Source organism: Haliotis rubra, unplaced genomic scaffold (assembly GCF_003918875.1).
Source record: "Haliotis rubra isolate DU_JTF1 unplaced genomic scaffold, ASM391887v1 Scf906, whole genome shotgun sequence".
Classification (NCBI taxonomy): Eukaryota; Metazoa; Mollusca; class Gastropoda; order Lepetellida; family Haliotidae; genus Haliotis; species Haliotis rubra.
This window is the reverse complement of record NW_025767642.1, coordinates 289,857-305,178: the sequence shown is the minus strand read 5'-3', so window position 1 is coordinate 305,178 and position 15,322 is coordinate 289,857. Positions and strand designations below refer to the sequence as shown.

General features: G+C 40.8%; 1 protein-coding gene across 2 annotated transcripts in view; it reads right to left on the bottom strand.

Moving 5' to 3' along the window:
- The window catches only part of LOC124264054 (E3 ubiquitin-protein ligase RNF123-like), a 67,677-nt gene that overhangs the window by 9,354 nt on the left and 43,001 nt on the right, over positions 1-15,322 (bottom strand). For both annotated transcript variants that reach the window (XM_046698772.1, XM_046698773.1), the window contains exons 20-34: positions 14,271-14,372; positions 13,873-13,959; positions 13,481-13,596; positions 13,168-13,251; positions 12,263-12,370; positions 9,569-9,746; positions 8,967-9,041; positions 7,957-8,044; positions 7,241-7,328; positions 6,933-7,023; positions 6,318-6,457; positions 4,723-4,911; positions 3,974-4,049; positions 3,639-3,723; positions 2,310-2,434 (exon numbers count right to left, since the gene is read on the bottom strand). In XM_046698772.1, coding sequence (XP_046554728.1) covers positions 2,310-2,434; positions 3,639-3,723; positions 3,974-4,049; positions 4,723-4,911; positions 6,318-6,457; positions 6,933-7,023; positions 7,241-7,328; positions 7,957-8,044; positions 8,967-9,041; positions 9,569-9,746; positions 12,263-12,370; positions 13,168-13,251; positions 13,481-13,596; positions 13,873-13,959; positions 14,271-14,372 — 1,632 coding nt within the window. The remainder of the gene's footprint in view (positions 1-2,309; positions 2,435-3,638; positions 3,724-3,973; positions 4,050-4,722; positions 4,912-6,317; positions 6,458-6,932; positions 7,024-7,240; positions 7,329-7,956; positions 8,045-8,966; positions 9,042-9,568; positions 9,747-12,262; positions 12,371-13,167; positions 13,252-13,480; positions 13,597-13,872; positions 13,960-14,270; positions 14,373-15,322) is intronic.

The window sequence follows — 15,322 nt, the reverse complement described above, 5'->3', positions numbered from 1 at the left end:
TTTGTTAGGCCGTGGACATGAGAGGTAGAAGAATTATATCTGGGAGCAGAGAATCCGTCCTTAATTCGTTTCAGGCTCTTGAAACCATCATTTAGTGTACTGGAAAATTTCCGAAGTTAAATGCGATGGTAGACCAATCCTGGTTCTTAGAGTATGAGAGTGATCCAGGTCATCTGCTGAAGTACTCAAGGGAAGTTGGAGCTTCTCAACAATCCAAACGAGTACCTGAGGTGTCTCAACTGCTGCAAAGCTACCCCCAGGGGTAGATAACTCAGAGTGAGCGGGAGATGCAGGCATGGCTATTTGGACTTGATCAATCTCAGGAGGTGGACCAGATGAAGAGCCAGGAGCTACCAAAGCCGGATGGGCTGAAGTAGAAGGCTGTATTTGGTTCCAGGCTGAGGTTATGGCCCTGATCATCATATTTAGATCTGGAGTCGCTGTAGGAGTGGGATTGTTATCAGGTTCCCATGACTCAGCAATGATCCTAGAGTGAGTCGAAGGATTCTCAGAGCGTGTAGGCAGAACATCGTAAGAGACTGTAGGCCTATTAGTGGTATCAGAGCAATGACCACCCAACGTCGGTCGAAGAAAGTGTATCGAGATCTCAACGTGGTAAGTACCGAAGTAGGTTGGTAAGCCGGTGATCTGGATTCCCTAGTATGGCAAGGTGATTCGGTATGATATGAACAAATAGTCCGGGTCGCTGTAGTTTGAGTTGGTGATCTGGTTCTGATTGGAGCTCTGAATCAACCATTTGAATAGGATTGGCCATGAGATGTGGATCTGTACTGTGATCCCAATTGGTCAATGGCTCTGTAAGGTGATCTAGATCGTATAGGTGACCTGGGTTGGTAAGCTGATCTGGATTTGTAAAGTGATCTGGATCGATTTGATGCACTAACTGGAAACTGTGATCGTGATCTGGATCTATAAGGTGATCTGGATCGAACAGGTGATCTGGTTTGCAGTTGCAATCTGGCTTGATTTGGTGATCTGGATCGGTCCGGTGATCTGATTCGAAGTTGTGATCTGGATCCATTTGGTGATCTGGATTGGTCCGGTGATCTGATTCGAAGTTGTGATCTGGATCGGTTCGGTGATCTGGATCGGCTAGGTGATCTGGATTGGTCCGGTGATCTGATTCGAAGTTGTGATCTGGATCCGTTTGGTGATCTGGAGGGGTTAGGTGATCTGGATTGATCAGGTGATGTTGATCATAGTTGTGATCTGGATCGATCCGGTGATCTGGATCAGCTCAGTGATCTAGATCGGGTTTGTGATGGTGATCTGGATCGTGAAGGTGATCTAGATCGTTGTGGTGATCTAGAATGATGTGGTGATTTGGATCGGCGATTAGGTGACGAAACCTGAAGTTTTGATTCATGATGAACGTCCCCAGCTCCGTCCGGTTCAATGAACTGTGGGGGGACAGTTGGCTGGTTGAATAAGGCTGGCTAGGCTCCAAACAAACTGAGACAGTCGAGACGATATGTACCCATGATCTGGATGATGATAGTGTCGATGAAGGTAGTGTAGATGGGACAGAACTATGAATTATCGATCACAACTGGTAGGTAGTGATCTAGATGGACAGGTGATTGATGCGATGAAATGTCCTCAGATAAGTAAGAATCTGATGAAGCATCCATAAAATCCTCTTGAACCACAGACGCCGCCTCTCTTGCGTGAAGGCACGCGATTTTCTGTTGCTGTAACTTGATACGCTTGGCGGGAGTGGGATCAGATTCTGTTGATTTCCTGTCCCTATTGGCGATTCTCCGGGAGCAAACACAAAGGTAGGCCTTAAAATCCTCATCTTTTAGTGAATTACACTTGTCACATCATTAGTTCCAGTTACATTGTCCAATACAGTCACTGCAAGATGAGTGAGAGTCGAGGGACAAATAATTCGTCTTGCATTGAGCACAAACTTTCCTTTTCCTTGACTGAATATCTGTTTTCCCCATGATGTTAGGGTGAAATAATGTCCCTAATATACAGCACGTCCACACAGTCGTGCGACAAGAAAGAGAATGATCATTCAAGGTAGTCACATGGGCAATTAGTAGAGCATGCTGCAAACTTTATTAGGAACTAGGAAGCTAATTAAGGAGAGCAGCATGGAGTGCACGGGCGAATGGACAAGGAGGCCTATGGAAAAAAATTACAGTCGTTCCACTAAAAGTCGAAGCGAGAGAGAGAGGTGCAAGTCGTGAGATAGGATAAGTTTAAAAATCATATATGCCTGAACATGTCATGTTTATACATCAATCTAACACGGTTTTGAGATTCACAGGTTTACTTACATGTTTTCAGAGAGAATTTTTTCCCTTTCTTGCCCTTTTCAGGAGGTATCTCTCCAAGAACAAAGTCAAGTGTAGACAGCTTGAATCCTGCATCCAGCAGCAGAGCTCGTGTAGCCTTGTCTTGTCTGCAAGATTAACAAGTGCACATTTTCAGGAAGATCATTTACAACAAATAAACTTAGACTGCGTTATGCAGTGTCTTGGATTATGTGCATAATGCCACACCTGCCAAGATGCTAATCTGAAATGATTCCATAAATAACAAGTTACACAGACAATGATCCAAATGAACTCTATCAATAACAGGGTAACAGGCAACCACTGGCTGACGGCATCGGTAACAGTACACACCATCAAGATACTAGACTACTGTGCGGAAAGCACTTCACTTTAGCAACAGACCCGTGAAGGTCCGCGTTAGAATATTGGCCTTCAGTAACCCATGCTTGTCGTAAGAGCCGACTAATGGGATCGGGTAGTCAGGCTCGCTGACTTGGTTGACACATGGCATCGTATCCCAATTGTGCAGATCGATGCTCACGCTGTTGATTACTGGATTGTCTGGTCCAGACTCGATTATTTACAGACCGCCGCCATATAACTCGAAAATTGCTGAGTACGGCGTAAAACTAAACTCACTCACTCACTAACTCACTTCAGCAACTGGTCTGAGACAGTATTTTCTAACATCACCTGTCTTGGACTGCTTGTTATGAACAGTATCCTGGTAATTTGCAACATTGCTTCCTTGTGTTGCAATATTTCTTCTGTGTTCCAGTAATTTGGGTAAAACAAACATACCAAGTTTTGCCTTTACGTGTATCATTTCACAGAAATCCGTTTACAAATGATGTCTCCCCTCAGAACATGAGACTATCGCCATATAGCTGGAATATTGCTGAGTGCAGCGTAAACCTAAACTCACTCACTCAGAACATGACTGACAATGTTATCTCCCCTGTGTCATTACTACAAAACGTCAGTGTACTCACTATGGTGACTTTACTTTAGTAGGTAATATGATTTCAGTGTATAATTAGGGTCAGTCACTTTTAAGCACTTCAGCTCCCAGTATAGTGCACAACATATAGCAATACAGATACCTACACTGCAATATACTACTATATAATATTTTACCAAGACACATTTTTGTTTGATCCAGAGATCAACAGCATGAGCATCGATCAACACCATTGGGATACGATAACATGTGGCTACCAAGTCAGCGAGCCTGACCACCTGGTCCCTTTAGTCGCCTGAAGCATGGGTTCCTGAAGACCAATTCTCACGAGTTATCGCAAGACACAGCCCAACACATGAGCAACTTACCTCTCTCCTTGTGTGTCAATCAGCAGTTTGATAAGGATGCCCACTGCCACGGTCAGCACTGGGAAGTATGTGACGCTGTCCAGGCCTGACCAACATAGACGTCAACACATAAACAAACAAATCATGGGAGCAGCTCCATGCTAAATATCGACCTTCAACTTGAGTTGCTAGAACCAAAGGTTTGAACATTTCTACATCTGGGAGGAGTGAATATTTAACATCTGACAAAGAACAAGAAGTGATGTATGCATTAAGACCTTGATAGAGTGGTTAAGTCTACTTCACATCAGTGGCACTCCTATCCAACTTACAAAGAGAGTGTGTGGTCCACTCACCTGGCAGAGGTAGAGACACAAGCTTCTCAAACGCACCATTCCTTGATGTGATTCTACTCATCACCTGACTAAGTAGCTAGAGACACAAAAGGTATCAGTAGATATCTCAGAGCTAATACATCCATTTGGAAAAAAGTGTCTAGTTGGCTTTAATGTACTTATCTATGTAACAATATAATATATCTATCTATGTAACAATATAATATATCTATCTATGTAACAATATAATATATCTATCTATGTAACAATATAATATATCTATCTATGTAACAATATAATATATCTATCTATGTAACAATATAATATATCTATCTATGTAACAATATAATATATCTATCTATGTAACAATATAATATATCTATCTATGTAACAATATAAGGAAAAATAATATATCTATCTATGTAACAATATAATATATCTATCTATGTAACAATATAATATATCTATCTAACAATGCTTGCTGGACTTGTCTGCCCCTACAGTAGTTGAATCTTTGGACCTTGTTAACCTCTAGCTTTAGACTTTTGATCCAGACAATGAAACCTTGACACTCATGCTTAATTTCACGCAGTTACAGACATTTAATCAACTAAAAGCATTTACATACACCTACAGATTACCACATTAGACAAGCCTTGTGTGCTTATAGTTAGGACTGAATGATTTTCTTTTCATCCAAAACCAAACACAGATCTATATATCACCACAGGCTATGAGAGTAGCCTGTGGTATATCACACCTGTAGTTACCTGCATGATTCTCTTGAGGAAGAGTTCGGCAGATGGCCTGGACCAGTCTGTAAACAGCTGAGATGCTATGGACACCACCATCTCCAGAACCCTGAGTAGACACACAGAGATCTCGAAACATGCCGCACAGATCTTCAGCTGCCGCCCTTCAAGGAACATGTGTTCCGTGTGTGATACCAACTGGTTAATCTAAGACAAACAAATCAGAAGATGCTTGTATTGTGACTCAGTTAATTAATTACCAGGAATAAATATAGATATCTCTTATGCACTAGTAGCAGTTTGACAAACAACCTATACTTATTAGGGCTGGATATTGCCCTGATTCTCATATTGTGATATATTGCAATAATTTAAGAGATATTGCAATACATATTGTGATATATTGACCGGAAGATTTCTGCCCAAGTGTGTACATCATTAATTCATAATAGCTCTCTGTGTGTGACATCGTCTTCCTGTAGCTGTTACACCATACTTTCAGGCTCCCCGTCCCCATTGTGTATGGCTGTATGCCAATGGTTTACAGATAAATGACATGATATAGAGCCTTAATGTAGAATGTGTAATTGAAGTACTGTATTGCAACAAAGTTTTGCGGACATAGTGATATATTTAATAGTATAACATGATTTTCATTATCAGCATTGTTTTCTTCAACAGAATGCACTTCAAAGCAGTATGTTATTATTGTTACTGTATCTGAGTGATTCATTCAGATCCAACTCAAATATAAACATGTGTTAACGTGAGCTATTGCAAAATGAAAACAAAAATATGATTTAAGTGGCCTACTTGAGCTTAAAATCTCATGTGACATCCAATATATTAGTAAGATTCTTGACTAGAATGTCATTCAACAGTCCTACAAAATTTATAAGACTTTGGTCTTTATGATAAATTGACAACATATGTCCTATTATAAAACAAAATGGTCATTCAGAGCCAGAGGTTCTACTAATAAGTCCATGCATAAGACTTATAAGTGGAATGCATAAGAAAAGCAAGATTTATGGATGTCACCTTCTCTACTGTGAATAGCACGAAGTTTCGGAGTGTACGCTTGCTCCTCCATGACTCGATGAAGGAGCAAGCATACACTCCGAAACGTCGTGTTATTCACAAAAAGAAGTTGACATCCATAAATCTTGCTTTTCTTAAAAGATTGGTCCATTTGAGGCCACTTAATTCCTCCAAAACGTCACATATGAAACCATTCATATCCACAAAACTTAAAGCATTTGGTTGAATATTTGGCACTTTTGGAGCCACTTATAAAGACACTTCCACTTGTAAATTGTAACATGTTACATGAAACCAAGTGAAATAAAGGCATATTTGGTACTTTTAGAGCACATTTTGTTGCTATGGCAATGAAGGGCAGATAATTCAAAGGGAGCTAATTCTGGCTGACCCAATATATTGCAGAATCTGAACCATATCGCGATAATCGTATCGCGAGATACTGTACCGGTATATACCGGCTTACCGGTAATATTGCACAGCCCTAATGCTTATCCAAAGTAACAGTTAGTCATCAACTTGGGTGTTGAATTCCAATGAAGTGTTGAATTATGTATCAGTGACAGTCTCACCTCCTGCATGATGCCAACAAACTCGGAGAAGGACCAGTTGAGCTGGTTCATCAGGGTGTCCAGGAACCGGGTGGACATGGCCTCCTCGTCCAGGAGTATCTTGGCCAGGATAGACTGATACACATACGAGGGGCACGGCTCTAGAAGGAAACACTAAATATAGACTGATACACATACAGGGGCACGGCTCCAAAAGGAAACACTAAATATATACTGATACACATACGAGGGGCACGGCTCTAGAAGGAAACACTAAATATAGACTGATACACATACGAGGGGCACGGCTCTAGAAGGAGACACTAAATATAGACTGATACACATACGAGGGGCATGGCTCTAGAAGGAAACACTAAATATAGACTGATACACATATGAGGGGCACGGCTCTAGAAGGAGACACTAAATATAGACTGATACACATACGAGGGGCACGGCTCTAGAAGGAGACACTAAATATAGACTGATACACATACGAGGGGCACGGCTCTAGAAGGATACACTAAATATAGACTGATACACATGATTTTGGCCTAACAAAGGGATACAACCTTGCATGGGGGGACATGAGTCAGCACACCAATTGAGTTCGATATATTATCACATTGTACTCACTTTGAAGACTGACGAAGCTGAACTCGGTTGGTTGTACTTTAGAAGGTACCAGATTGGGCAAGAAACGATATCGAAATGAAAATCCACAACCCTAGCGAAAATGAGAGGAATTGTTAAAACAATTATCACATACACCATGTCAAATATAAGAATTAACCAAGCATTAATACATCAAACAATCATCTCAATTATCATTACACTGATTACACTTGACCGTCTGAGGTGACTTTAATGATACTTACATATAACAGGAAAAAACATCACTTAAAAAATACATAGAAATGAATCATTCAACAGAAGGATCTCACCTTCCACAGTCGGACCAGTATCCAGTTTGTGTGTGCCCAAGATCTATTCTCATAAGGTGCTATAAGTGACTTGATAACTGAGGCCTGCCTAAAATTCAAAACAAAGAAATATAACAGTTTGTCATTGCTTGACAGAGTAAGTTTTCAGGCACCTTTGAACAATATTCTAGCAATATCATGGCCACCAGAAATGGGCTTCACACATTGTACCTATGAAGGGAACCTGGGTCTAGAGTGTGATGCTTCAGCCAGAAGGCTACAAACTGCCCCAGTCTCCAGGAAGGCAAAACATACTGGCTAGAGGCTAATATTCCTTGGATATCTTAAAGCAGAATATATCATTTTTAACCAAGTCTTCTATTCCTGTTTCATTATCCTATGCACCGGTTTACACAACTACTACCAAATGAATATTTTACACAAGGACTTGAACTGATGAAATAACTTCTTTGTGCTTTCTGTAAAGAACCAGTTTACAACACAGACTGGTTTAACACCACTTGGTTCAGAAACAATATGTCAGCTTGATGTAGAAGTTACCCCTTTGTGAAACCCACATGCACAGGGTTTGCTGATAAACCAAGGGACATATAAGAGCAGATCAGATCTGGGATTCAAAGCCACAATCATTCTGCTCAAGCACAGCTAAGGAACACAGCTGTGCAGACTGCTGCTTCACTTGTGCCCCAGATAATACGTAGCGACTGAGACATTACCTCTCCCATGGTAGAGACTCCAGCACCTCCAGGGTACGGGGGTAGCAGGTGAAGCAGGCCAGTGCTTGCACCAGGTTGTCCCTCAAGTCTGAAACACATCAACTCATGGTCAACCAGCCAGGAACTCCATACTATCATATTACCTAATTCCTCTTTCCCACCCAACCAGGCTATGTATATTACTGCATCTAACTGGTAACACTGTCCCATTGTTCATTCACTTTGTTAGTTTATTCATCCATCTACCCATCAGTCAGTCTGTGCACTCATATACACCCCCACCCACCCATCCATCCATCTATCAACCCACCCATCCATCCATCCATCCACCCACCCACCCATCCTCCCACTCATCCATCCATCCATCCATCCATCCACTCAAACATCCATCCATCCATCCATCCACTCAAACATCCATCCATCCACCCACCCATCCATCCATCCACTCAAACATCCATCCATCCATCCACCCGCCCATCCATCCATCCATCCATCCATCCATCCATCCACTCAAACATCCACCCACCCATCCATCATACATCAATCAACTTAATGAGTGAGTGAACATAGTCCCCCATTGCAAGAACGCTGTATCACAGAGCCTGTACAATGTTAGCAATACTGGAGCAGACAAACAGGTGGTTGATAGTGAGAGCTTCAACATAGCCTAAGTGTCTGAGGATATGTTCATAAACTAGATTACTGATAACAGTAGTTGGTATGCCCACTTGATCTTCCTTTCCACTGATGGGGACCCTTACATCCAAGATGTCTCAGTGAAAATACATTTTAAGCAACTTTCTCTTGCAGTGCCTAAGGACATCTGGAGACCTCCACTCAGTGTGTGACCCTCCTTGGTCCTAAACCAACTGAAACCCTGCATGTTGTTATCTGTTGTAATGTTACTGTCTTGGCTATCATGATCAACATCAACAGCTGGTGCTTTCATTCCTGTTTAAAGTGATATTCATTTTCATTAGCAGATTCAATGTTTATTATCAGCTTCTTACCATTGCTGACAATCCTGGAATCGGCAAAATGGCTCGTCAGAAAGTTGGCATACTTGACTAGAAGGTTATCATAACCTGAAACAAGCCATGTGAAAAATATCTTAACATCTTATCAACTTCACCAAAGTCTGTGTGGTGAAGCTGATCAAGCCTACAACTTGTATAAAGTCAGTGTATGCTCTCAAGCAATACTCCAGCACTAACAGACCAGTGGCCAACAGCATGTTTGTTGTATAATGCCACATTCAACAACATTCCACCTATATAATTGAATCTGGACCAAACAGCGACTGACAGCATTAACACTGATCTCCAGAAATGGGATAAGTGACATACATCAGCCAAGTCCATGAGGCTGACAACCTGACCTTGTAGTCTGACAACACGCACAGGAAGAATGAGCTCTTTCCTTGGAGACTAACAGGACAGCACCTGTCCAGACTACTGCAGTAATATGACACACAATCATCCAAGTCACACATTGGACAAACATGACTGATAGGAACCCAGGATGATACAGAATTGTCCACCATAAATCCCCAGACTTGTGAGAAGAATGAGTACTACATCTCTATGTTCCCTCAGTTACAAATATCACTCACCTTCAATTTGATCAAACTTTGTTGTCGGATGTAGGTAGTTTTTAAGTGCGTTGTAACTGTTGATACAGCTCTCTATGTAGAGTTCGGGAACAAACTGGAACAGCTGCTTGTATTTGGAAGCCTTCTCTATTGTTGTCAGGATAACCCTCAGCATCCAGGCAATGTCATTTTGCTTGGACTGGACGGAGGTAACAGAGTGATACATACAATGTGACGTAACATGAGTTACACGGGTTGATAGATAAATTCTGAGTTACAAATAGACTTAAAGACATCAAAATTTCTTTTTGTCTTTTTCAACCTAATCCCGCGTAAAAACCCTGCTTATCTCAGTTTTGAAGAAGTCCTTCTCTTGACTGTCCACAAAGACCTCAATAGCGTCTACAATATTACCATTCCTGTCAGAATGGGTTTGATCAGGCACATCTGTTGAATACAACGTAGTCTGAGTCATAATTTCATCCCTTAATTGGGCAACAGTGTAGCACAAGATGCTCATTTATTGTCTGGCCTTTTGGCAAGTAGTCTTCCAAGATGACACCCACTGCATTCAAAGAACAAGGATGCTATAACCTTTTCAACTGAAGGGATAGTCTTTGCCTTCAATGGTGGTGATGTTATCATATTCTTCTGCATCTTTGATTTCTGTTTGGATTCAAGTTTCTCCCATAGTTACACATTGTAGGAACCTTCAGTGTCAGCTTCAAGACATGCTGTGTGTGGAGAGTGTTTCATCGCATAAGAGAAGTATTTGAACGGTGTCGTGCCGGGATGGCTAAAATATATTTTTAAGATGTCCCGGAAAGGCTAAAATGTATATTTCGTATTTCCCGGGAGAGCTAATTTCCAAAAACGTAGGGGAGTACCGCCAAAGCTAAAGATACGGTGCCGGGAAGCATACTCCATGTCGGGAGTAGATAGATGTCTTTTCATAACATTGCTATAGTATTACTGTTGTCTGTACACTGGTTAAAAAATATTTTTATAAATTGCACATTTCGATGAGTTGGACAGTTCACTAAAGAAAACTGAATAGCCTGATCAGTTTTTCTTTGTTTCATAATCTAGAAGTAATTCTTGCCTTAACCATATTTCACTTAATCCAGTGTTTGACAAAATATTTTAACCTGATACACCCAATTTTTAACACCACGGGTCTCCACCTCCTCATACAAATACTCATAACAACACTGTAAAATGCTATTTTCAGACACAAGAAGCTTTCACCAATATTTAATAATACTATATCGCCTCTTAAATACGAGCGGATAACGGCCTAACTCGGCATAAACCATGGAATCACACGTTGATTTCTTAACTCCTAATAACCTTTTACAAAACTCAAAATGCAACCTTTCAATATTTAAGCCTTTATTATATCCCCATATCTCAGATGCATAAGATAGTATACTACCAACATAACAATCAAAGACAAATAAAAGAGATTCCGGGTTGAGAGACAGCGACCTGATATTACTGTAAATTAAAAAAGGGCCTTCCTACCCTGGTCAGACAACTGCAGCTGTGCCTTTGAGAATCGGTTATTATAATTAAAAACTATTCAGAAATATGTAAACGTATCGCCAACCTCAGGACACAACCATTATATATAACCAATGTTCTGACAATTTAACTTTACCAACTCTTCTGAAGACCATTATCTTTATTTTAGCAATATTTACTGTAAGTTCCCACCGTCTGGAATAAGCTGACAACGAATTCAACTGTTTGCAACCTTTCAACAGATTCAGAAAATATTACAACATCATCAGCATACATAAGCAGAAACATATTTAAAGATTTAAACTCGTATGGTATACATTTATCTTTTAGGAAAGACTCCTCAAAATGAACTATCTAATGTCGAATTAAAGAATATGTGTAATGAAGAATAGACGTGAAAATGTGTAAATAACTTTATTTATATTTTTAGATGTGCCCAAATTAAAGAGCGTCCCCGTTAATCCTGTTTTCTTTGTAATTTGTCAGAGCCTCCAAGTGAGACGCGCCGTGTTCATTCAGCCATAACACTGCATTGCAAGTACCGCGAAGGCTACGCTCATTGAACCGAGAAGCGTCACGAGTTTAGCCTTCCTGGCCATGAACCATTTGAACACACTGAACTGATACTTTCTTCAGGGCCATACTTGGAAAGTACTCTCTATTGGGAAATGCCTCTCAACTACCAACGTAACACTCAGTCATAACCATATTGTGGATTTTCATTTCATTTTCGGCCTTCTTGGATGGGGCTCATCTTCCTGACAAGCTTAAATTCTGTTGCTCACAAATGTGACAAAAGGAAGCGGCATCTTTCTGCAGAGTGACACTGACATCTTTATGGAGAGGTTTACTTGCAAGCACTTCATCACGGCATGTTTCTCAATTTTGTCCATTTTCCAAAGGTAATTCACAAAAAGTGGCTCAAGTAAATGCCGTGGCTCAAGTGTAGAGACACACCTCTATGACAGCATCTAATGTCCACAACAAAACATTTCACTAGTAAGCAATTCCTTCCAGACGAGGCTCAAAACCTTTCAATCAACCAATATATATTGAGTGGTCTGTAAGGACATCAGTGCTCTACTGATTGATACAGTCATGTACATTGCTCAACCATGAGTCTCACAGTGTACCTGCCCAATGTACACCACTACAGACACATGTAATGTACAATACTCCGTCATGTCCTACCTTAGAGTATATAACAGCAATAACCCAACCCATCTGGCGAGACTGTTCAGTGATCTTCTCCAGGAAAACCTTTTTGGCCTGTTCCAGGTCCTCACGGATGTCATTTGTCTATGTTGGGAAAAACACACAGAAAAGTTCACGTAATAATACCATACACATTGATGCAAAACAATATGACCATCCTTCAATGACTCTCTAGCCTGGAGATCTTTAGACAATGGAATAATGTCAGTATGTTGCCTGAGAAGGCAGTAAAGGTAATATTGGCAACAATCATTAACTGCAAATGCACAATGACACTTACCAATGCTTTGAACATTGCTCCCGTTACATCTTAGCCTGTCAACTGAATGCAAGTGGAAAGGTCAAAGTGACACAGGCCTCAAGACAGGCAAGGGTACGGTGCTGACAACACACTCAGTCCTCTCCACCCCAACCCCCCTAACCCCATCCCCCTACCCTCAAAAACAAAATGGGGTCAAAATTGAATTCTGTTATGTGCAAGGGCTGCAACTTTGCACAGCCAACTTTACACATGTGCCATCTCTACCCACCACAAGCCTCAGAAATACACTATGACAGGGATATTTTCTGATCTATTATTTACATCACTTTGAGTGTTGACTCCAGGTAATAATAATATCAAGTCATATCATTGCACAGAAGCCTCATATGAAAGACAAGTAGGTTGCATAGACTGACAGTGAAGTGAATGAGGGGTAACTGTCATCATGAATAGTATTTCAAGTACATGGTGCTGACAGAACAAAGGTCATCCACAGATCATAACACAGGTTTCACACGGCGAACACTGCTAACTAAGGGAAGCAACTGCACAGAAAATTGTAGGATCTAAGAGCAGTAGCCAACCAATGCCCACATTCATGTTGAAGATGACTACACACCTCTGTGGAGCACCTGTTGATTTTCTCCTCTGTATCCTGCAGGGCAAACACGAAGTCCCTCATGTTGTCTCTCAGTGCACACATCTGAAATACATACATAGAATGATAGATTCAAACAAAACACATTGACCAAAAACCCATGAAACAAACAGTGTCCCATCACTAGTTGGACCCAATAGTCCATGAAACAAAGTGCTACACGTAGCCAGACAGCCCAACTTGTAATGCAGTACATTCTAGTCTTAATCCATAATTTCACCAAGTAATGGATTCACTGATGTCATGGAGACAGTTTGAACCAGCCATGGCCTACCTTGCCGAGCTGCTTGTGAGCTGCTATGTGGTACAGGATGATGAGGCTATCCAGCAGCTTCATCAGGGAGTTTCCACTGGGCATCTCGGGCTCGGGGTACACCTCCGTAGTCACAGCTGCAACCAACAACTCTGCTTTAGTCCACCACCAATTGTGATCCTCTAGTAATATTACAGCCATATTATTCAGCAGAAAATTTGGTCAGGCTCAAATAGAGGTTGTTGCACATTACATTACATTAATCCACAACTGTGAAGTTCAGGAGTAGTATATCTGGGCAAGATATAGATTCCAATATAGATATACACCAGTACGGTGTGAAACGACACCTGAGGGAAGCAGTACTGTATCACCACGTACAGACACAATCACTCTGCTCCTACTCTGCTCACCTGCTGCTGACTCCTTGGACTTCTTCTCTGTTCGAACAACTTTTCCATCATCAGAAACTGATATACCCTGAGCTTTATTTACCTCAGCTGAAAACAAAACAACACAAAAACAACATTGAATAACTGTGTGATTTTAACACCAACATTCATTTCACCCTAATACACCTCTTCTAATTACTAAACACCCTGTCTAAATTTTACACCACTTTGTAAGTGTATGCCACAAATTTACTGGGCAGTCCACATATTCCTGTGTATGTTACATATTCTTTTACAGAGCAAAGCAGCATATTGATATAAAAAACAATTAACATCTTTGTGAATTATTCAAATCCACTCAACATCCCTGATGCCTTGCACATTTACTGATTGCTTGAAACATAGAGCCGATGACATACCACCAAGAGTTCTGTTCAGATGTGACATCAGACCTCCACACCTCTGGAAATCATAATATTCTCGAGTATCCACCCAAAATTCTTGAACTGGAACAAAGGCACCTGAAAATACATCATTTCACTGAAAGACTGGCAAACAACAAAAAGTAACTTACATCCCTTCCCTAAAAAATATCTGCTTAAGTTCATGGAGAGTACATCACTGTAGTTATTTCACACAAGAAACATTTGATCCTCAAGCTTGTGAGTACTAGTGACATTATGACTGATGGCAGAACCAGATGATCCCTCTATTCTCTAAATCCTATCAAATTCAATACATTCCAATGAGAACAATGATGGTAGAGTTACTTTCAATACAGAGAGCTTTCCATGCCATACAATGTTACTTGTAACTATTTCAAATCATTAAACCATAATTCAATAACAAAAGAGCAAAATGTTCCAACAATTGCAGATGTATGATGCTGAGCTTGTTTCACAGCACCATGAGCAGCATCTGACACTGTCAGGGTGTGATGTCACACTATCAACCCTATCTTCAACCCTCACCATACAATCCATTCAGCGGACTCTAAAACAAGAATAGGGTTATTGATCTACATTTAATCCTGAAATTCCAACATGTTTGTATGGTGAGTAATAACTCAAGTGTCCACAAAGTTTCACCAAAAATTAGAAACAGTTTATAGTACCATTCTTGGAGAATTATTCTGTCACCCCCTCTCTCATATGAACACAAGAATTCAAAATGCAAAAAGCATTGGTTCAGCATATAAATGTGTAACGTATGTTATATTTGGGATTACACTTACTTAGTGAAGTACAGATTCTAGTACTCTTGGGTTGAGTCCCACCTGGGATTCGAACCCACACCCTCAGAGTCAGGCACCTAATCGCCAGCACACAAAGTCAACCGTCTAACCCGCTCAGCCACCGCAACTTCCACAAGTCAGAGAAGTCCCCAAAGTCCCCAGTCTAAACTACCAGTTGTCCAACTTCCATTTGTGGAAGTTGCGGTGGCTGAGCGGGTTAGGCAGCTGACCTTGTGT